This window comes from Entelurus aequoreus, linkage group LG22 (assembly GCF_033978785.1).
Source record: "Entelurus aequoreus isolate RoL-2023_Sb linkage group LG22, RoL_Eaeq_v1.1, whole genome shotgun sequence".
NCBI classification, from domain to species: domain Eukaryota; kingdom Metazoa; phylum Chordata; class Actinopteri; order Syngnathiformes; family Syngnathidae; genus Entelurus; species Entelurus aequoreus.
In genome coordinates, this window is record NC_084752.1 from 35,922,354 (window position 1) to 35,943,880 (window position 21,527).

General features: G+C 39.6%; 2 protein-coding genes across 5 annotated transcripts in view; one reads left to right on the plus strand and one right to left on the minus strand.

The window, feature by feature from the left end:
* ctnna2 (catenin (cadherin-associated protein), alpha 2) overlaps positions 1–21,527 on the minus strand; it is a 960,302-nt gene that overhangs the window by 866,301 nt on the left and 72,474 nt on the right. For all 3 annotated transcript variants that reach the window (XM_062033032.1, XM_062033034.1, XM_062033033.1), the window contains exon 3: positions 1,248–1,443. In XM_062033032.1, the coding sequence (XP_061889016.1) occupies positions 1,248–1,443 (196 nt within the window). The remainder of the gene's footprint in view (positions 1–1,247; positions 1,444–21,527) is intronic.
* Positions 11,417–18,082, plus strand: LOC133639590 (uncharacterized). 2 transcript variants are annotated; one of them, XM_062033029.1, is made up of 5 exons: positions 11,417–11,941; positions 11,996–12,127; positions 13,189–13,360; positions 13,517–13,669; positions 13,969–18,082. In XM_062033029.1, exons 1-5 carry the CDS (start codon positions 11,575–11,577, stop codon positions 17,957–17,959), a joined length of 4,815 nt encoding a protein of 1,604 aa, XP_061889013.1. In that variant the 5' UTR covers positions 11,417–11,574; the 3' UTR covers positions 17,960–18,082. The 2 variants fall into 2 exon arrangements, with proteins under 2 accessions (XP_061889013.1, XP_061889012.1); XM_062033028.1 differs by having other exon boundaries at positions 11,417–12,127.

The following is a 21,527-nucleotide window of genomic DNA, read 5'->3' on the forward strand; positions in this document are numbered from 1 at the left end:
ACAGTGGGTTTCTGAAGTGTTCCTGAACCCATGTGGTGATATCCTTTACACACTGATGTCGCTTGTTGATACAGTACAGCCTGAGGGCTCGAAGGTCACGGGCTTAGCTGCTTACGTGCAGTGATTTCTCCAGATTCTCTGAACCCTTTGATGATATTACGGAGCGTAGATGGTGAAATCCCTAAATTCCTTGCAATAGCTGGTTGAGAAAGGTTTTTCTTAAACTGTTCAACAATTTGCTCAGGCATTTGTTGACAAAGTGGTGACCCTCGCCCCATCCTTGTTTGTGAATGACTGAGCATTTCATGGAATCTACTTTTATACCCAATCATGGCACCCACCTGTTCCCAATTTGCCTGTTCACCTGTGGGATGTTCCAAATAAGTGTTTGATGAGCATTCCTCAACTTTATCAGTATTTATTGCCACCTTTCCCAACTTCTTTGTCACGTGTTGCTGGCATCAAACTCTAAAGTTAATGATTATTTGCAAAAAAAAAAGTTTGAACATCAAATATGTTGTCTTTGTAGCATATTCAACTGGATATGGGTTGAAAAGGATTTGCAAATCATTGTATTCCGTTTATATTTACATCTAACACAATTTCCCAACTCATATGGAAACGGGGTTTGTATATTCAGCAGCTGTTGGAAGCCAGCACTGCTAGGCTAATAATTTTATTATTATTATTATTATTATTTATCTCACGGTATATCAAAAATAATATTGAGCAAAATCTAATTGAAATATTGTCGATGCGGCCCTCCAGCAGTGCTCGGGTTGCTCATGCGGCCCCCGGTAAAAATTAATTGCCCACCCCTGAAGAAAGGCAAGTCAGGCAGCAGGTACTTTAATAATAATAATAATACCTGGGATTTATGTAGCGCTTTTCTAAGTACCCAAAGTCGCTTTACATGTTAAAAACCCATCATTCATTCACACCTGGTGGTGGTAAGCTACTTTTGTAGCCACAGCTGCCCTGGGGTAGACTGACGGAAGCGTGGCTGCCAATTTGCGCCTACGGCCCCTCCGACCACCACCTATCATTCATTCAACATTCATTCACCGGTGTGAGCGGCACCGGGGGAAAGGGTGAAGTGTCCTGCCCAAGGACACAACGACATGGTAAGAGGCGGGGAGCGAACCCGCAACCCTCAGGTTTCTGACACGGGCGCTCTACCCACTACGCCATGCCGCCCCACATAGCAAGAGAAAAAAGGAACAGAGACAATGACTTGCTGAGCTCACCTTGCTTGCGGACATCATCCACAGCAGCGATGAGCTCCTCCTTCAGGTCCTGGCTGTCTTTGGCAATCTGCTCCCCCTTCTCCAGAAAGTTCTGCGTGGCCTGCTCCACAGAGACGGCCAGGACGTGGGCCTTCTTGGAGCGCCCCTTCTTCTTACTGGACGGCCCTTTGTTGCTGGTGTTCACCAGCGTGGTCACCTAGACAAAGTCAAACACCATGCAGAGATTATATCGGCGGGTGTATCGCTCTTTTCTCGCTTTGGTGAGAGATTCATGCCACGATGCAGGTGTCAAGCAACCTTGTTAGTGCACTCAGACATGAAGCAGCACACAGTGATGACAAACATTAGAGATGCCAGTCGATACCAGTCAACTGACAATTACTGCATGTCAACAACGTTTCTACAGAGGAATCATTTCTGCCTGACAGCAGTGCTCTATATTGTTATTGTGAATCCCAATTGTTAATTGTAACGATTATTAATCGATTCAAACATTTTTTAAATCAATTAAAAAATATATATAAATAGAGCCGTGGTCAAAAGTGTGCATACACTTGTAAAGAACATAATGTCATGTCTTGAGTTTCCAATCATTTCTACAACTCTTATTTTTTTGTGATAGAGTGTATTGAGCACATACTTGTTGCTCACAAAAAACATTCATGAAGTTTGCTTCTTTTATGAATTTATTATGGCTCTACTGAAGATGTGAGCAAATGTGCTGGGTCAAAAGTATACATACAGCAATGTTAATATTTGCTTACATGTCCCTTGGCAAGTTTCACTGCAATAAGGCACTTTTGGTAGCCATCCACAAGCTTCTGCTGGAATTTTTGACCACTCCTCTTGACAAATTTGGTGCAGTTCAGCTAAATGTGTTGCTTTTCTGACATGGACTTGTTTCTTCAGCATTGTCCACACCTTTAAGTCAGGACTTGGGGAAGGCCATTCTAAAACTTTCATTCTAGCCTGATTTAGCCATTCCTTTACCACTTTGGACGTGTGTTTGGGGTCATTGTCCTGTTGGAACACAAGACCCAATTTTACCCGATTTTAGCTTGTCCTGAAGAATTTGGAGGTAATCCTCCTTTTTCATTGTCCCATTTACTCTCTGTAAAGCACCAGTTCCATTGGTAGCAAAACAGGACCTAGAGCATAATACTACCACCACCATGCTTGACGGTAGACATGGTGTTCCTGGGATTAAAGGCCTCACCTTTTCTCCTCCAAACATATTGCTGGGTATTGTGGCCAAACAGCTCCATTTTTGTTTCATCTGACCACAGAACTTTCCTCCAGAAGGTCTTATCTTTGTCCATGTGATCAGCAGCAAACTTTAGACAAGCCTTAAGGTGTGGCTTCTGGAGCAAGGGCTTCCTCGGGACAAATGCAGAGGACAAATTTCACCACATCTAGTGTGTGTGTGACAATCATTGGTACTTTAATCTTAATCTTAATCTTAATCTTCTTGCATGGTAGCCTCTCAGTCCATGGTGATGCAAAACATGCTTGACTGTGGACACTGACACTGTGTTCCAGCAGCTTCCAATTCATTGCAGACCTGCTTTTTGGTGGTTCTCGGTTGACTCTTGATCATCCTGACCAATTTTCTCTCAGCAGAGGGGATAGCTTGTGTTTTCTTCCTGATTGTGGCAGTGACAAAACTGTGCCATGCACTTTATACTTACGAACAATTGTCTGCACAGTTGCTCTTGGGACCTCAAGCTGCTTTGAAATGGCTCCAAGTGACTTTCCTGACATGTTCAAGTCAATGATTAGTTTTTCCAGATCTGTGCTGAGTTCCTTTGACTTTCCCATTGTGGCATTTGTAAGCGAGTCTAATGACTTCATCACATGAGTCCTATTTAAATGTGCTCAGAGAAGTCAACAGGTGGGGTCAATCAAAATCACTCACATGAAGTTAAGAGGCCATGCCATGAAGCTCATTTGATTTTATTGTAACTTTTCTACATCACCAGAATTGATCATGTATGTTGCTGTATGTATACTTTTGACCCAGCACATTTGCTCACATTTTCAGTAGATCTATAATAAATTCATAAAAGAAGCAAACTTCATGAATGTTTTTTGTGAGCAACAAGTATGTGCTCCAATCACTCTATCACAAAAAATAAGAAATGTAGAAATGATTGGAAACTCAAGACAGCCATGACATTATGTTCTTTACAAGTGTGTGTACACTTTTGACCACAACTGTCATATATATATATGTATATGTATATATGTATATTTATTTATTATTGGGTTTTTTTTATCTGTCCTGTCCAGCCAGTTCATTAAATGTTTGGGAAATGTTTTCATCAAACAAAAGCAGTTGACTTTTAAGTAATAGAGAAATTGATCAGAACTATTTATCTATTTGATGTCGTTAATCATAGAGCTGGCACCCAATGTTATTAAAAAAAAGTCTTGATTTTGAATCGAGAATCGTTTTGAATCCAGATTCGATTCTGAATCGAATTGTTACTACCCAAGAATCGAATCAAATGGAACCACATCGATTCACAGCCAAATTCCACATGACATATGAGCTGGGTTGCCATATTCATAGCAGGTTGTCCTGGTTTGGACAGAAAAGGGAATTACTTACAGCATGTTTCATATATTGACTCTATATTCTCATACTCATGAGACCTCATAATAAAGTGCAGTGGCGTGTTTACTTCAATCTATGTTTTGGGGATCGATATTTAATTATTACTGTCACACACAAACCTGCTTCACAACACACTCACACACACAAGTTACACTAAATTATGCTTTTCAGTATACAAAAGAGCAGAAGGCTATACTCAACAATGTGCTCCAGTATGATAAAGACACGTGGAAGTATGTATAAGTATGACAAAGACACGTGGAAGTATGTGTAAGTATGATAAAGACACGTGGAAGTATGTATAAGTATGACAAAGACACGTGGAAGTATGTATAAGTATGACAAAGACACGTGGAAGTATGTATAAGTATGATAAAGACACGTGGAAGTATGTATAAGTATGATAAAGACACATGGATGTATGTATAAGTATGACAAAGACAAGTGGAAGTATGTATAAGTATGACAAAGACACGTGGAAGTATGTATAAGTATGACAAAGACACGTGGAAGTATGCATAAGTATGATAAAGACACGTGGAAGTATGCATAAGTATGATAAAGACACATGGAAGTATGTATAAGTATGATAAAGACACGTGGAAGTATAAATAAGTATGATAAAGACACGTGGAAGTATGTACAAGTATGACAAAGACAAGTGGAAGTATGTATAAGTATGACAAAGACACGTGGAAGTATGCATAAGTATGATAAAGACACATGGAAGTATGTATAAGTATGATAAAGACACGTGGAAGTATGTATAAGTATGATAAAGACACGTGGAAGTATGTACAAGTATGACAAAGACAAGTGGAAGTATGTGTAAGTATGATAAAGACACGTGGAAGTATGTATAAGTATGACAAAGACACGTGGAAGTATGTATAAGTATGACAAAGACACGTGGAAGTATGTATAAGTATGATAAAGACACGTGGAAGTATGTATAAGTATGATAAAGACACATGGAAGTATGTATAAGTATGACAAAGACAAGTGGAAGTATGTATAAGTATGACAAAGACACGTGGAAGTATGTATAAGTATGACAAAGACACGTGGAAGTATGTATAAGTATGACAAAGACACGTGGAAGTATGTATAAGTATGACAAAGACACATGGAAGTATGTATAAGTATGATAAAGACACGTGGAAGTATGTATAAGTATGATAAAGACACGTGGAAGTATGTACAAGTATGACAAAGACAAGTGGAAGTATGTATAAGTATGACAAAGACACGTGGAAGTATGCATAAGTATGATAAAGACACGTGGAAGTATGCATAAGTATGATAAAGACACGTGGAAGTATGCATAAGTATGATAAAGACACGTGGAAGTATGCATAAGTATGATAAAGACACGTGGAAGTATGTATAAGTATGATAAAGACACGTGGAAGTATGCATAAGTATGATAAAGACACGTGGAAGTATGCATAAGTATGATAAAGACACGTGGAAGTATGCATAAGTATGATAAAGACACGTGGAAGTATGCATAAGTATGATAAAGACACGTGGAAGTATGCATAAGTATGATAAAGACACGTGGAAGTATGTATAAGTATGATAAAGACACGTGGAAGTATGCATAAGTATGACAAAGACACATGGAAGTATGTATAAGTATGATAAAGACACATGGAAGTATGTATAAGTATGATAAAGACACGTGGAAGTATGTATAAGTATGACAAAGACACGTGGAAGTATGTATAAGTAAGACAAAGACACGTGGAAGTATGTATAAGTATGATAAAGACACGTGGAAGTATGTATAAGTATGATAAAGACACGTGGAAGTATGTATAAGTATGATAAAGACACGTGGAAGTATGTATAAGTATGATAAAGACACGTGGAAGTATGTATAAGTATGATAAAGACACATGGAAGTATGCATAAGTATGACAAAGACACGTGGAAGTATGTATAAGTATGATAAAGACACGTGGAAGTATGTATAAGTATGATAAAGACACGTGGAAGTATGTATAAGTATGATAAAGACACGTGGAAGTATGCATAAGTATGATAAAGACACGTGGAAGTATGTATAAGTATGATAAAGACACGTGGAAGTATGCATAAGTATGACAAAGACACGTGGAAGTATGTATAAGTATGATAAAGACATGTGGAAGTATTTATAAGTATGATAAAGACACATGGAAGTATGTATAAATATGACAAAGACACGTGGAAGTATGTATAAGTATGATAAAGACACGTGGAAGTATGTATAAGTATGACAAAGACACGTGGAAGTATGTATAAGTATGATAAAGACACGTGGAAGTATGTATAAGTATGATAAAGACACGTGGAAGTATGTATAAGTATGATAAAGACACGTGGAAGTATGTATAAGTATGATAAAGATACGTGGAAGTATGTATAAGTATGACAAAGACACGTGGAAGTATGTATAAGTATGACAAAGACACGTGGAAGTATGTATAAGTATGATAAAGACACGTGGAAGTATGTATAAGTATGACAAAGACACGTGGAAGTATGTATAAGTATGACAAAGACACGTGGAAGTATGTATAAGTATGACAAAGACACGTGGAAGTATGTATAAGTATGACAAAGACACATGGAAGTATGTATAAGTATGATAAAGACACGTGGAAGTATGTATAAGTATGATAAAGACACGTGGAAGTATGTATAAGTATGATAAAGACACGTGGAAGTATGTATAAGTAAGACAAAGACACGTGGAAGTATGTATAAGTATGACAAAGACACGTGGAATTATGTATAAGTATGACAAAGACACATGGAAGTATGTATAAGTATGATAAAGACACGTGGAAGTATGTATAAGTATGATAAAGACACGTGGAAGTATGTATAAGTATGATAAAGACATGTGGAAGTATGTATAAGTAAGACAAAGACACGTGGAAGTATGGTGTACTAATTGTAAGAGTATCTTGTGTTTTTTATGTTGACTTAATAAAAATAAAAAAAATAATAAAAAAAACAATACCGATAATAAAAAAACTGATACCAATAATTTACGATATTACATTTTAACGCATTTATGGGCCGATAATATCGGTAGGCCGATATTATCGGACATCTCTAGCCTTCACAGATGTGTAAGTTACCCATGTCTTGGGCACTAATACACCCCCATACCATCACACATGCTGCCTTTTACACTTTGACCCTAGAACAATCCGGATGGTTCTTTTCCTCTTTGGTCCGGAGGTCACGACGTCCACAGTTTCCAAAAACAATTTGAAATGTGGACTCGTCAGACCACAGAACACTTTTCCACTTTGCATCAGTCCATCTTAGATGAGCTCGGGCCCAGCGAAGCCTACGGCGTTTCTGGGTGTTGTTGATAAATGGCTTTGGCTTTACATAGTATAGTTTTAACTTGTAGTCAGATGTAGCGACAAACTGTAGTTACTGACAGTGGTTTTCTGAAGTGTTCCTGAGCCCATGTGGTGATATCCTTTACACACTGATGTCACTTTTTGATGCAGTGCGTAATATCATGGCTTACGTGCAGTGATTTCTCCAGATTCTCTGAACCTTTTGATGATATAACGGAGCGTGGATGGGGAAATCCCTAAATTCCTTGCAATAGCTGGTTGAGAAATGTTGTTCTTCAACAATTTGCTCAGGCATTTGTTGACAAAGTGGTGACCCTCGCCCCGTCCTTGTTTGTGAATGACTGAGCATTTCATGGAAGCTGCTTTTATACCCAATCATGGCACCCACCTGTTCCCAATTAGCCTGTTCACCTGTGGGATGTTCCAAATAAGTGTTTTGATGAGCATTCCTCATCTTTCTCAGTCTTCTTTGCCACTAGTGCCAGCTTTTTTGAAACATGTTGCAGGCATCAAATTCTAAATGAGCTAATATTTGCAAAAAATAACAACGTTTCTCAGTGTGAACATGAAATATCTTGTCTTTGCAGTCTATTCAATTGAATATAAGTTGAAAAGGATTTGCAAATCATTGTATTCTCTTTTTATTTACCATTTACACAAGGTGACAACTTGACTCGTGTTGGGTTTGTAGATGGGTATGCCCAGCCCGACCAATCCCCACGTGCACGATGTGTTTGCAGTGCACCTGCTCCGTGAAAGAAGCACTTCATTGTTGTAAGTATCCTACAGAGCAATAAGCAATATACGGGCTGCTCATACCATTAAACAGCAGATGCACCGCCAACAGCCGGAAATGACTCAGTAAATTAACGCCACCCGGGAAAATGCATTTGCAGAGATGGATTGTTGAAATGTCTCACTTCTTCATTCAGCGGCTTCAGTTGATTTAGCCATTGTGCTAAGCACACAGGATGCAGCCAGAAGAATGCAGTGCGCTGCTCAGTAGAGCATCCAGGAGGGCCAAGAAGAAAGAATGCATGAAGTGGTCTTAAGTCCAGGTCTTCTTGAGTTGCTTCACAAATATGCCCTCATATTAAGACGTATTGCAAGCATTTCAAATTGTTCCCATTGAAGTCATTTGGAAAGTGTGCTTTCCAAAGTATTACTGGAGATGGCAGGTGTCAAACTCAAGGTCTGCAAAAGCTTGGAAATAATAAGCGTTAATAAAGTACCCTATCTTTTCTTACTAAATGCATTAGTTTTTTTCCATTTTGACAGAAAAAATATGTACTGCATGAAATTGCACACAGGAGTTATATATGTTGGCACTTGACACATGTTAACTGTTAGCATGCTAGCTTAGCCAATTTTGCAATCGAACACCTCAGTCATATGACTTGGTACGTGACAGATGGCAACTTTTAGCATGCTAACACTAATATACTGACTGCATTGTATCTTTATTTAGCCAATTTTCCAGCCAAACAGCACAGAGTTATATATGTTGGTACTTGACACATACTAACTGTTAGCATGCTAACATTCACGTGCTAACTTTAGCATTGTATCTTTATTTAGCCAATTTTGCAGTCGAACACCTCAGTCATAAGACTTGGTACTTGATACAGTTTAAAACTGTTAGCATGCTAACTTTTTTTTTTAGCTAATTTTGACATGCGTACGCTTTCTAGTCACATGACTTGGTACTTGACACATGCTAACTGTTAGCATGCTAACGCTAATATACTAACATTAGCATTGTATCTTTATTTAGCCAATTTTGCAGTCGAACACCTCAGAGTCATATGACTTGGTATTTGACACATGCTAACTGTTAGCATGCTAACGCTAATATACTAACATTAGCATTGTATCTTTATTTAGCCAATTTTGCAGTCGAACACCTCAGAGTCATATGACTTGGTACTTGATACAGGTTAACTGTTAGCATGCTAACTTTTTTTTCAGCTAATTTTGACATGCGTACGCTTCCTAGTCATATGACTTGGTACTTGACAGATGCCAACTTTTAGCATGCTAACATTAATATACTGACTGCATTGTATCTTTACTTAGCCAATTTTACAGCCAAACACCTCAGTTATATATGTTGGTACTTGACACATGCTAACTGCTAGCATGCTAACATTCACGTGCTAACTTTAGCATTGTATCTTTATTTAGCCAATTTTGCAGTCGAACACCTCAGTCATAAGACTTGGTACTTGATACAGTTTAACTGTTAGCATGCTAACTTTTTTGTCAGCTAATTTTGACATGCGTACGCTTCCTAGTCACATGACTTGGTACCTGACACAAGCTAACTGTTAGCATGCTAGCGCTAATATACTAACATTAGCATTGTATCTTTATTTAGCCAATTTTGCAGTCGAACACCTCAGAGTCATATGACTTGGTACTTGATACAGGTTAACTGTTAGCATGCTAACTTTTTTTTCAGCTAATTTTGACATGCGTACGCTTCCTAGTCACATGACTTGGTACCTGACACATGCTAACTGTTAGCATGCTAGCGCTAATATACTAACATTAGCATTGTATCTTTATTTAGCCAATTTTACAGCCAAACACCTGAAAGTAATATATCTTGGTACTTGACACATGCTAACAGTTAGCATGCTAACGCTAATATACTAACATTAGCATTGTATCTTTATTTAGCCAATTGTATAGCCAAACACCTGAGAGTTATATATGTTGGTACTTGACACATGCTAACTGTTAGCATGCTAACGCTAATCTAACATTAGCATTGTATCTTTATTTAGCCAATTTTACAGCCAAACACCTGAGAGTTATATATCTTGGTACTTGACACATGCTAACTGTTACCATGCTAACATTCATGTGCTACCTTTATCATTGTATCTTTATTTAGCCAATTTTACAGCCAAACACCTGAGAGTTATATATCTTGGTACTTGACACATGCTAACTGTTACCATGCTAACATTCATGTGCTACCTTTATCATTGTATCTTTATTTAGCCAATTTTGCAGTCAAACACCTCAGAGTCCCATGACTTGGTTCCTTTATACAGGTTAACTGTTAGCATGCTAACTTTTTTTTTAGCTAATTTTGACATGCGTACGCTTCCTAGTCACATGACTTGGTACTTGATTGACTAACATTAGCATTAAAGTTCAACGTGCGCTTTTCAAGGGCTTGCACATTTCAGCATTCACAAGCAATTTCTACCAAAAGTGCACATTCTATATTTTATGCTATATTCTAATGCTAATGTTGTTGGTTTTTTTGTCTTTAGAATGTGTCGAGAGCATGAAAGCAAACAAATTACAAGCCACACACTTGATCTAGGACAGGGGTCACCAACGCGTTGCCCGCGGGCACCAGGTAGCCCGTAAGGACCAGATGAGTAGCCCGCTGGCCTGTTCTAAAAATAGCTCAAATAGCAGCACTTACCAGTGAGCTGCCTCTATTTTTTAAATTTGATTTATTTACTAGCAAGCTGGTCACGCTTTGCCCGACATTTTTAATTCTAAGAAAGACAAAACTCAAATAAAATTTGAAAATCCAAGAAAATATTTTAAAGACTTGGTCTTCACTTGTTTAAATGAATTCATTATTTTTTTTACTTTGCTTCTTATAACTTTCAGAAAGACAATTTTAGAGAAAAAATACAACCTTAAAAATGATTTTAGGATTTTTAAACACATATACCTTTTTACCTTTTAAATACCTTCCTCTTCTTTCCTGACAATTTAAATCAATGTTCAAGTAAATTTTATTTTTTTATTGTAAAGAATAATAAATACATTTTAATTGAATTCTTCATTTTAGCTTCTGTTTTTTCAACGAAGAATATTTGTGAAATATTTCTTCAAACTTATTATGATTAAAATTCAAAAAAATTATTACGGCAAATCTAGAAAATCTGTACAATCAAATTTAAATCTTATTTCAAAGTCTTTTGAATTTCTTTTAAAAATTTTGTTCTGGAAAATCTAGAAGAAATAATGATTTGTCTTTGTTAGAAATATAGCTTGGTCCAGTTTGTTATATATTCTTAGAAAGTGTAAATTGGATTTTAACCTATTAGTGCCTGTGGTCAAGGCTCATATCGTTCAGTTTCGCTCCCACACCAACGGCACAACATCATTTTTACTTCATAAAATAGATTTACTGGTAGTAAGTAAGATACCAAAAGTTCGGAAATTGACACCTAGCCCATTTTGTGTAATCGGTGTTGAAAGCCGGTACTATTTTTCAGTGAGGCGCAGTGATATCTAGTGGGGAGTGGCGCGGTTTTGGTCACATGGACCAATCAGGTAGCAGCTTTATTCTAACAACATACCTGCTATGGCGACGACAACATCCGAGAGTGAAGAGGAACGAAAGACCTCAAAAGTTAGAAAAAAAGTGCGTAAAGAGGAAAATAAAAGATGCTATATGCATCTTTCATCTGTGAACAATGAGGACGTCCAGCACTTCACTCGGACACGGTGGGACACATACAGAAACTATTTAAAACAGTGGCTTTGTCTGCAAGACCAGAACAAGCATCTGGCAGAAATCTATAAACATTGCTCGGATGTAGATTTTGACGCTATTCCTGACGACGCTGGGTTTCACGCAACATGCTACCGACGTTTTACAGATAAATCTGCATTGTTTTATGCCGAGAAAAGGACCGCACGGGCGGTGGGAGAACCATCTGCAGCCGCAGGTCAGTCAGCAGGCACGTCTGAAACTCCCCGAAAGAAACTTCGATCTCGTTCAGGTTTGCCCGTTGCTTCTGCCGGCCCCGTCCTGCCAGCCATCTGTATAATTTGTCAAAAAGTGGAAAAGTACACTCGTGTGGGAGGAAAACGCCAGAGGGATCAACTCACACAAGCAGAAACCGTGTCGGCAGGTATGTGACACACACACACACACACACACACACACACACACACACACACACACACACACACACACACACACACACGTGTGTGAATCTATAGTAATAATGTTACAGTACATAGCGTAGGATTGAAAGAATGTGTTGTTACTTTGTAATAACCAAATGGACCATTTATACACTGTCAGAGTTAAGGGGAGACCTTGGAATTTAAAAGTTTGAGAACCACTGGCCTAGAAAAGGAAGCCCCACCCATCCCCCCATATACCTTCACACCACAGCCCCAATCTCTCTCCCCCACCCCCACACACACACACACACACACACACCCCTGGACTGATTTACACATCACAACCCCCACCCCTCCCCCCGCACACCTTCACACCTCACCCCTCATCCCTGAACTGACTGAACTGTGACCACTACCCACATCCCTGCTGTGACTTCATGTCACCTCCACTGCTGCTACAATAATTGAAGAATGCATAGTGCACTTTATACATCATCATTGTCATATCATCCATTATCATCTTCACTGTGAACTGAATGTGCAATACTGCTTCTGTCTACTCATGCCCACTATAGATCTGTTGTAAGATCCACACTTTAATTTACTTTATCTTATTTCTTTATTTTTGTTTCTTATTTTATTTTATTATATTTATTAGTATTAAACATCCTTAGCATTTACATTTTTAGTAAGTTTATTGTAAGTGTGCAATATAGTTTAAGTTTATTCTTGTTTAATTTTTATATTCTGTGATTCTTTATTTAGCTTAAGTTTATATTTATATTTATATTTTGTGAATTTGCAAGGGGGACCAGCAAAATAAGCTTTTCATTGTGCAGTGTGACTGTCTGTTTATCTGTGCATATGACAATAGATATCTTGAATCTTGGAATGTTTAGCTGGGAGTTCAGCAGCTCACATCACAGAGTCGTAAATCACAGGGTCATAAATACCTCTCCAACCCCCCACTCAAGACACACACACACACACACACACACACTTTTTTACTTGTAAATCTCTGATTTTGCCAATAAAGCTTATTCTAATTATTTTTCTTTTAAAGGCCAGTTGCTGAAGGCAGCTGAGATTAAGAAAGATGCTGCCATTCTTCTGCACATCAACGACAAAGACTGTGTTGCTATAGAGGTCCGGTACCATAGGACCTGTTACAGACAGTACACCAGGTTCTTGTCACTGTCTACAGCAACGCACACTGCAACCAGAGATGAAGAAATGTGAGTAATTACACTGTACTGTCATTTTGCTCACATTTAAAAAGTAAAAAAAATTTCAACAACATGCAGCTTATATTTAGTTTTGCTTAAGATACAGCTTTGAAAGCATGACTCTTTGCACATGTTAAGAGTGTGTGTGTGTGTGTGTGTTTTCAGACAACCCTTTGCTGACAGCTACAACCTCTTCTGTGACCAAGTGATCCGTCAAAGGATTATAATTGACAAAGAGGTGCTGAGAATGAACAAGCTAAGGAAGTTGTTCGTGGACACCGTTAAGAAGCACGAAGATCTTGATGCTTCAGGCTACAGGTAACTGAAACAAAAATAATAAAATATTCATACTGAAAAGTTTATTATTTATAGATTTAGTCTCTCCCCATAAAGGCTATGAGAGTATGTTTAAAGTAATTTGATTATCATTGATGTGTGTGTGTGTGTGTGTGTGTGTGTGTGTGTGTGTGTGTGTGTGTGTGTGTGTGTGTGTGTGTGTGTGTGTGTGTGTGTGTGTGTGTGTGTGTGTGTGTGTGTGTGTGTGTGTCTGTGTCTGTGTCTGTGTCTGTGTGTCTGTGTGTAATGTGCTCATATTTCCCTTTAACTTTATGTTTCAGGAGGGATAAACTGAAAAGAAGGTTGGTCCGTGATTTCCCCCAGCTGGTTTTCCACTGCCCTCCCCAGCGCAACGTCTCTGAAATGGTTTTTGTTGAGACATTATCGTTAGCAGACAGGGTACCTCTGCCATCAGGCACATCACCATCAACTACCGAGTCAACTGAGGTGAGCCAAGCTGAAAGCCAAGCTGAAAGTGACAGTGAACACACGGCTAGTACAACAGCTGGTCAGAATACCACGGAGAACACAAGGACACTTTACAGTGCAGGGCTGATATTGAAGCGCCTTCTAAGTGACTCTCCCGGTATGAAATGCCCGTGGCCTCCCACAGCAGAGGATTTAAATGTATCTGAAGCTAAATCTGTTGTGCCTGTTGAACTGTACAACTTCATTGCCTGGATTATAGGTGCAACAGAAGAGCCAACACTAGCCTGTTATGTTGATGTTCCTGATGATGTGAATCTAAAGGTTATCTCTCTTTGTCAAGACATTGTGTATCTGGCATCTAAAGGTCGAAAGCAGACACCCAAGTCATTGTGTCTTGGTCTAACTGTTCGCCATTTAACAGGTTCATCAAATGTTCTGTCACTGCTGAATAGGTTAGGACATTGTGCTTCACGGGACACAGTTGTCAGTCTTGACACTAGCCTTGCTCAGCTACAACTTTTAGAGGGTAGAAACAAAATACCCAAGGGATTCGCACAGAAGGCACCCACAATACTGGTGTGGGACAACATTGATTTTGGGGAGGAGACACTGTCAGGTCATGGAACTACTCACCACACAAATGGCATTATGCTCCAAAGTTCTGTCACTGAAACTGTGTCGAGAACAGAGAGACAGCCACTACAGAAGGCAGTTAAATCATTCAAACCACCTCCTAGCTACCCCGTAGAACACTACCAACAGTCTAAAAGACACGGGCCACAGAACTTGAGTCACCATGGAAGTGTTCCATTGGATGCAGAAACATACAGGTTGAACACTGTATCTGCTGCCAAAACTGAACTGGCATATGTTTCAGTAAAGTACACAGATGCTGAAGCATGCACAGTGCCAAGCTGGACAGGTTTCCATACACTGCTCCAAAGTGGGGCCACTCTGCCAAAGTCAGCACTGTATTATCTTCCAGTCATTGAGGCTTCACCGACGGAGATGTCAACAGTTAACACGATTTTGAAGCGAAGTGTTGAAATTGCTGATCAGCTAGCACTGGACCATGTAGTGGTAGTTTTTGACCAGGCTATATATGCCAAAGCTCAGCAAATCCGCTGGAAGGACCAGGAATTGACAAAACGCCTTGTGATTAGACTTGGTGAGTTTCATACTTGCATGTCTTTCCTAGGGATTATAGGAAAAAGGTTTGGTGATGCAGGACTGCAAGACATACTCATTGAGTCTGAAGTTGTTGCCCCAGGTTCCATCAATGGTGTGATCAGTGGTCATCATTACAACCGCAGCATGAGGGCACAGAAACTTATGTATGAGAGCCTGCAACGTGCCAGATTCAGCACATTCTTAGACTCTTTGACACCAGCGGGGAGAGATGAGTGCATGGCTGTCATCAGTGAAATCAAAGACACATTCCCAGACAGAACAGTGGATGTTTTGTGTGCAAACCAGAAATTTGACCAAATGTGTTCAAAGTATGCTCTCTTTGTGGAAAAGAGAACTGCCGAAAACCCAACGTTTGCTTTCTGGAGTTCTTACATTGACATGGTGCAAATACTCCTTCTGTTTGTGAGAGCTACACGAGAATCAGACTGGCAGCTTCACCTGTCAACAGTGCGCTTGATGATGGCATGGTTTTTTGCTTATGATCGTGTAAACTATGCTAGGTATTTGCCTACATACTGGATGGAAATGGTCAACTTGCCTATAACACACCCTTCTTGTCACAAAGACCTCAGTGTGAAAGGTCAGTGGACTGTTCAACGTCAAAGTGCCCATGGATTTGCCTCCATTGCTTGTGACCAGGCTATTGAGCAAACATGCAACAGAGATTCAAAGACAAAGGGTGGCTGGACAGGAATAACTCTAAATAGGGCTGCAGTGTCTCGCTGGATATTGTCACAACATGAACGAGCTGCCATAGCTAGACAATGTGAGTCAATGTCTGGAAAATCCCCAGAAACACGAAGGCGAAAAGATCTAGACCGCTCACGGATTCATGCCGATGAAGAAGCTGTGACCAGAATAAGTTCCACCATTGATTCCATGCTGAACCCATTTGACTTACACCAAGATGGCATTGTTTGTCTTAGCTCAGGGACAGTAGCATCTGAAGGGGTCAAGAAGGATTTGCTTGCAGCACCAGAAAGGGGGGAAGAAGCTGTCAAAGTCTTTATTGACCAAAGACTGTTAACAAAATCAGTCGACATTTTTGCCCCCATCAAGGCTCAAAAACTGAAGACCTTTAGTGACCAGGCAAAAACAAAGACAAAATCTGCAGCAGCCAAAGATGTCATTCTGCGTGCAGACAAGAAACTTTTCTCCAGGCTACTCATTATTGGTCAAAGTAGAAAGGTAGACCTGAGGCAAATTCTGTCCTACTCCTTGGGAACGGTTTCATATCCCTTAGCCAGTACTGATGGGTCACTTGCTAAAACAGACAAATCTGCCTTGATGAATATATTGGAGAACAAAGACAAAGACTGCTTAGTTCAGCAAGTTCCGTCAGATGGAGCTATTCTCTTCGATGGCATGGCAGTCATTCAAGCCATGCATTCCAAACCAGCTACCTTTGGAGAGTTGGCTGACAACTTACTCCAGTACGTGGTCAAGATAGCTCTGCAGCACAAGTGTACAAGGATAGACTTTGTCATTGACCAGTATCCAGAAATCAGTATTAAAAACCTAGAGCGGTCACGGAGAGCTGAGGGTGGTACACAACAGGTGCAGATCTATGGACGGGATCAGAAGGCACCCACACAGTGGAAAAAGTTTCTATCTAATGGGACCAACAAAGCAGCACTGGCAGAATTCCTCTTTGTTGCATGGCGAGATGCTGATCTCACCATTTTGGGCAGGGACTTCAGCTTGTACATAGCACATGGAGAACTGTGTCACTGTGTTACTGTGAAAGAGGGTTCACAAACTGTCAGTGCTGTTCACGAACTGACATGTGACCATGAGGAATGTGACACTAGGGTGTTTTTACATGCACAGCATGCTGCACAAGAACATCAAACTGTTGTCATCAAAAGCCCTGACACTGATGTGGCAGTGATTGCTGTAAGTCTTCAAAGAGCTTTACAGTGTAGCTTGTATTTTTTCACGGGAGTAGGCAACAGAACGAGGATCATAGACGTGGCTAAGGTGGCAGCAGCTCTTGGCAACAGTGTTTGTTCTGCACTCATTGGCATCCATACCTTCACAGGTTGTGACTCGACCAGTGCCTTTCATGGCAAGGGCAAAAGGAAGACATTTTCTCTTGCTTGTCAGAAAGACGAATACCTGACTGCGTTCTCAAATCTGGGCAGCAGTTTTAACCTTGACCAGTCTACGTTCAAAACACTGAGCAAATATGTGTGCCACCTGTATGGACAGGCATCTGCCAAAGACGTGAACGATGCAAGATACAAAGCATTCTGTATGGCATCGTCAGCTTTGCCAGAACTGTCCATTCCCCCAACAAGTGATGCCCTCCACCAACACTGCAAAAGGGCAAACTACCAAGCAGCAGTAATGCGACATTCCCTGACTGGTATGATGTGTGCCCCTTCACCCATTGGCAATGGATGGTACATTGAGGATGGGGAGTTAACAGTAAGATGGATGACTAGAAATCCTGCCCCAGATAGTGTGCTGCAGGTAGTCCACTGTGGTTGCAAGACAAGCAAATGTGAAACAGAAAGATGTTCATGTATGTCTGCAAAAATGTCTTGTACTGATTTATGTCACTGCCAGAACTGTGGAAATGTTTCAAAGGAAACAGAAGAAAGAGGTGCATGGGATGATGACACAGATGAAAGTGATATTGATGAGTAATTACGCACCATGTCACCATGTAAAATTTGCCACTTTTGTTTCTTTATCAAGATGTTTGATTATCGAGATGCCACACTGCCATTTTAACGGTAAAGCTTAAATAATGTCTGTATTACCTTTTTTTTCAAATTTGTTTTGGTCTTTTGTGTGTGTTTGTGTGTGTGTGGGGGGGGGGGGGGGGGGTATAAATGACACATGCTGTGAAACAATTTGCTACTTTAATAAATATTTATCATATTTTATACCAATTTGGGCCTTTACTGCATCTATTTTAATCTTGTCCATTTTTGCCTTATTCCAGTTTTGGGGTGCATGGTAATATTTTGCTAGATTTTAAGCCACTTTTGGCCACGGTGTGTTACTTCTTTTGTACCTTTGATTACATAGAAGGTTGTGACATTTTTTTAATGTATGATACATAAGCTTTTAGCTAAATTTAATAAGTGTGTGCTTCATTGTGCTGGGGCAAATCACTTCAGTTGAATCGTTTTTTAAGAAATTTGCTACATTTCATGATCTAAATTCACATATGAGTATACTAAGGCACCAATATTTGTTTCAGATGTTAGGTATATGTATTTATGATATTTGAGAAAGATTTTGTGTTGCCAAAATGAATAAGACATATTTTACAAGCCAAAACTGCAGCACAAGATTTTCGTTTTTTGTGATTTACCTCTATATACATTTCTGGCTTGTGACAAAATTTGGCTAGGTATCATGTTCTGAACTTTTAACCCAAAGTCCAGAAGGGTATTATCTATGCAAAAATGCATTGAACAAGTTGTGCTTAGACGTGGGAGCGAAATTCATTTTCTAGGCACTTTTTCTCATGTCAGCTCACCGTCCATATTTAAAACATGTCATCAAAATTCTAAAATTAATCTTAATCAGGAAAAATTAGTAATGATGTTCCATAAATTCTTTTTAATTTTTTCAAAAAGATTCGAATTAGCTAGTTTTTCTCTTCTTTTTTTCGGTTGAATTTTAAAGAGTTGAAATTGAAGATAAACTATGTTTCAAAATTTAATTGTCATTTTTTTCGTGTTTTCTCCTCTTTTAAAACCGTTCAATTAAGTGTAAATATCATTCATTATTAATAATAACAGAGTTAAAGTAAATTGAGCAAATTGGCTATTTCTGGCAATTTATTTAAGTGTGTATCAAACTGGTAGCCCTTCGCATTAATCAGTACCCAAGAAGTAGCTCTTGCTTTCAAAAAGGTTGGTGACCCCTGATCTAGGACAACCCCACTTTTTCAAGAGTCAATTTGGGGTGTCCTCCAAAATATTCATTACTACTAAGGCTGTCTTAGAATTAGAGATGAACAATTTATTGTACACAAGTACAAAACAATTGTGATACCAGCGCTGGAGAGAGATAACCGAGCTATCTAAAGGTCTGAGCGATCTCTAACATGGGTCGCCCGTCTCTCATACTTTTGTCCTCCTTGGTTGCTCCTGATGTATTACTGTGGATGACAAAGACAAGAGTCTTTCCACGGGGGACAGGCTCACACGAGTCACAGCTCCATGGTGTGTTGTTCCTCAACAGTGGCTTCAAAAAGCCTGATGTATATTTTATGAACGACCTCACAGCAGCAGCTAAGCTGGCTTCATTCAGATTTAACGCTGCTATTTTTATAAGGAAAGATAATGCTGCCTTTGCACGCAGGTGCCAGAATGTACCGAGAACGAGCTTGTGGGGGAAAACAAAAACAAACTTTATGAGATTAACGCCGCATGTAGGTGGGTGTGAAAAATCCTCGGGCTGGCATCGGATTCAACTTTATTTTGCCCATGGGTACAGTTATTTCCCAGCACCTAATACTGTATACAGACCTGCCTCAATACAGGGGGTTATATTATTTAAAGTGGTGGTTCTTTGGCATGGATTTAGTTTTAACAGACCTATCTTCCAGCTACTTTCCCTTTTAAAGGCCTACTGAAATGATTTTTTTTTATTTAAACGGGGATAGCAGATCCATTCTATGTGTCATACTTGATCATTTTCGCGATATTGCCATATTTTTGCCGAAAGGATTTAGTAGAGAAAATCGACGATAAAGTTCGCAACTTTTGCTCGCTGATGAAAAAAAAAGCCTTGCCTGTACCGGAAGTAGCGTGACGTCACAGGAGCTAGTATTCCTCACAATTCCCCGTTGTTTACAATGGAGCGAGAGAGATTCGGACCGAGAAAGTGACGATTACCCCATTAATTTGAGCGAGGATGAAAGATTCGTAGATGAGGAACGTTACAGCGAAGGACTTGAGAGGCAGTGATGGAGGTATCTTTTTTCGCTCTGACCGTAACTTAGGTACAAGCTGGCTCATTGGATTCCACACTCTCCTTTTTCTATTGTGGATCACGGATTTGTATTTTAAACCACCTCGGATACTATATCCTCTTGAAAATGAGAGTCGAGCACAGCGAAATGGACATTTAAAGTGACTTTTATCTCCAAGACAATACATCGGTGACACACTTAGCTACTGAGCTAACGTGATAGCATCGTTCTCAAATGAAGATAGAAACAAAATAAATAAATCCCTGACTGGAAGGATAGACAGAAGACCAACAATACTATTAAACCATGTACATGTAACTACACGGTTAAAAATTCTCAGCCTGGTAAGGCTTAACTATGCTGTTGCTAACGACGCTAAGGCTAATTTAGCAACTTAGCAACCGGACCTCACAGAACTATGTACTCTCTCCTTTTTCTATTGTGATCACGGATTTGTATTTTAAACCACCTCGGATACTATATCCTCTTTAAAATGAGAGTCGAGCACAGCGAAATGGACATTTAAAGTGACTTTTATCTGCAAGACAATACATCGGTGACACACTTAGCTACTGAGCTAACGTGATAGCATCGTTCTCAAATGAAGATAGAAACAAAATAAATAAACCCCTGACTGGAAGGATAGACAGAAGACCAACAATACTATTAAACCATGTACATGTAACTACACGGTTAAAAATTCTCAGCCTGGTAAGGCTTGAAAATGCTGTTGCTAACGACGCTAAGGCTAATTTAGCAACTTAGCAACCGGACCTCACAGAACTATGATAAAACATTAGCGCTCCACCTACGCCAGCCAGCCCTCATCTTCCCATCAACAGCCGTGCTCACCTGCATTCCAGCGATCATCCGTGGGTTTGGCGGCAAGCATCGGCTAGGCGTAGTAAGTAGTCCTTGTTGTGTTGCTGTAAGTATTGTACTTAGCCGCTAAGACACCGATCGATCCCACCTACAACGTTCTTCTTTGCAGTCTCCATTGTTCATTAAACAAATTGCAAAAGATTCACCAACACAGATGTCCAGAATACTGTGGAATTTTGTCGAAGAAAACAAGAGGCTTTTCTATCGGGTCCGATGGGGTCCAACCACTTCCGTTGCTTTTGTGACGTCACGCGCATAAATCATATCCAAAGGAGTTTTTCAACCGGAAGTGTGGCGGGAATTTTAAAATTGCACTTTATAAGTTAACCCGGCCGTATTGGCATTTGTTGCGATGTTAAGATTTCATCATTGATATATAAACTATCAGACTGCGTGGTT

What these genes read in the sequence shown, in the direction of transcription:
- LOC133639590 (XM_062033028.1), top strand. Translation starts at nt 11,575, where the DNA reads ATGGCGACGACAACATCCGAGAGTGAAGAGGAACGAAAGACCTCAAAA. An exon ending in AGCAGAAACCGTGTCGGCAG is followed by an intron (nt 12,128 to 13,188) that starts GTATGTGACACA and finishes TTTCTTTTAAAG; the next exon opens with GCCAGTTGCTGAAGGCAGCT. An exon ending in CTTGATGCTTCAGGCTACAG is followed by an intron (nt 13,670 to 13,968) that starts GTAACTGAAACA and finishes TTTATGTTTCAG; the next exon opens with GAGGGATAAACTGAAAAGAA.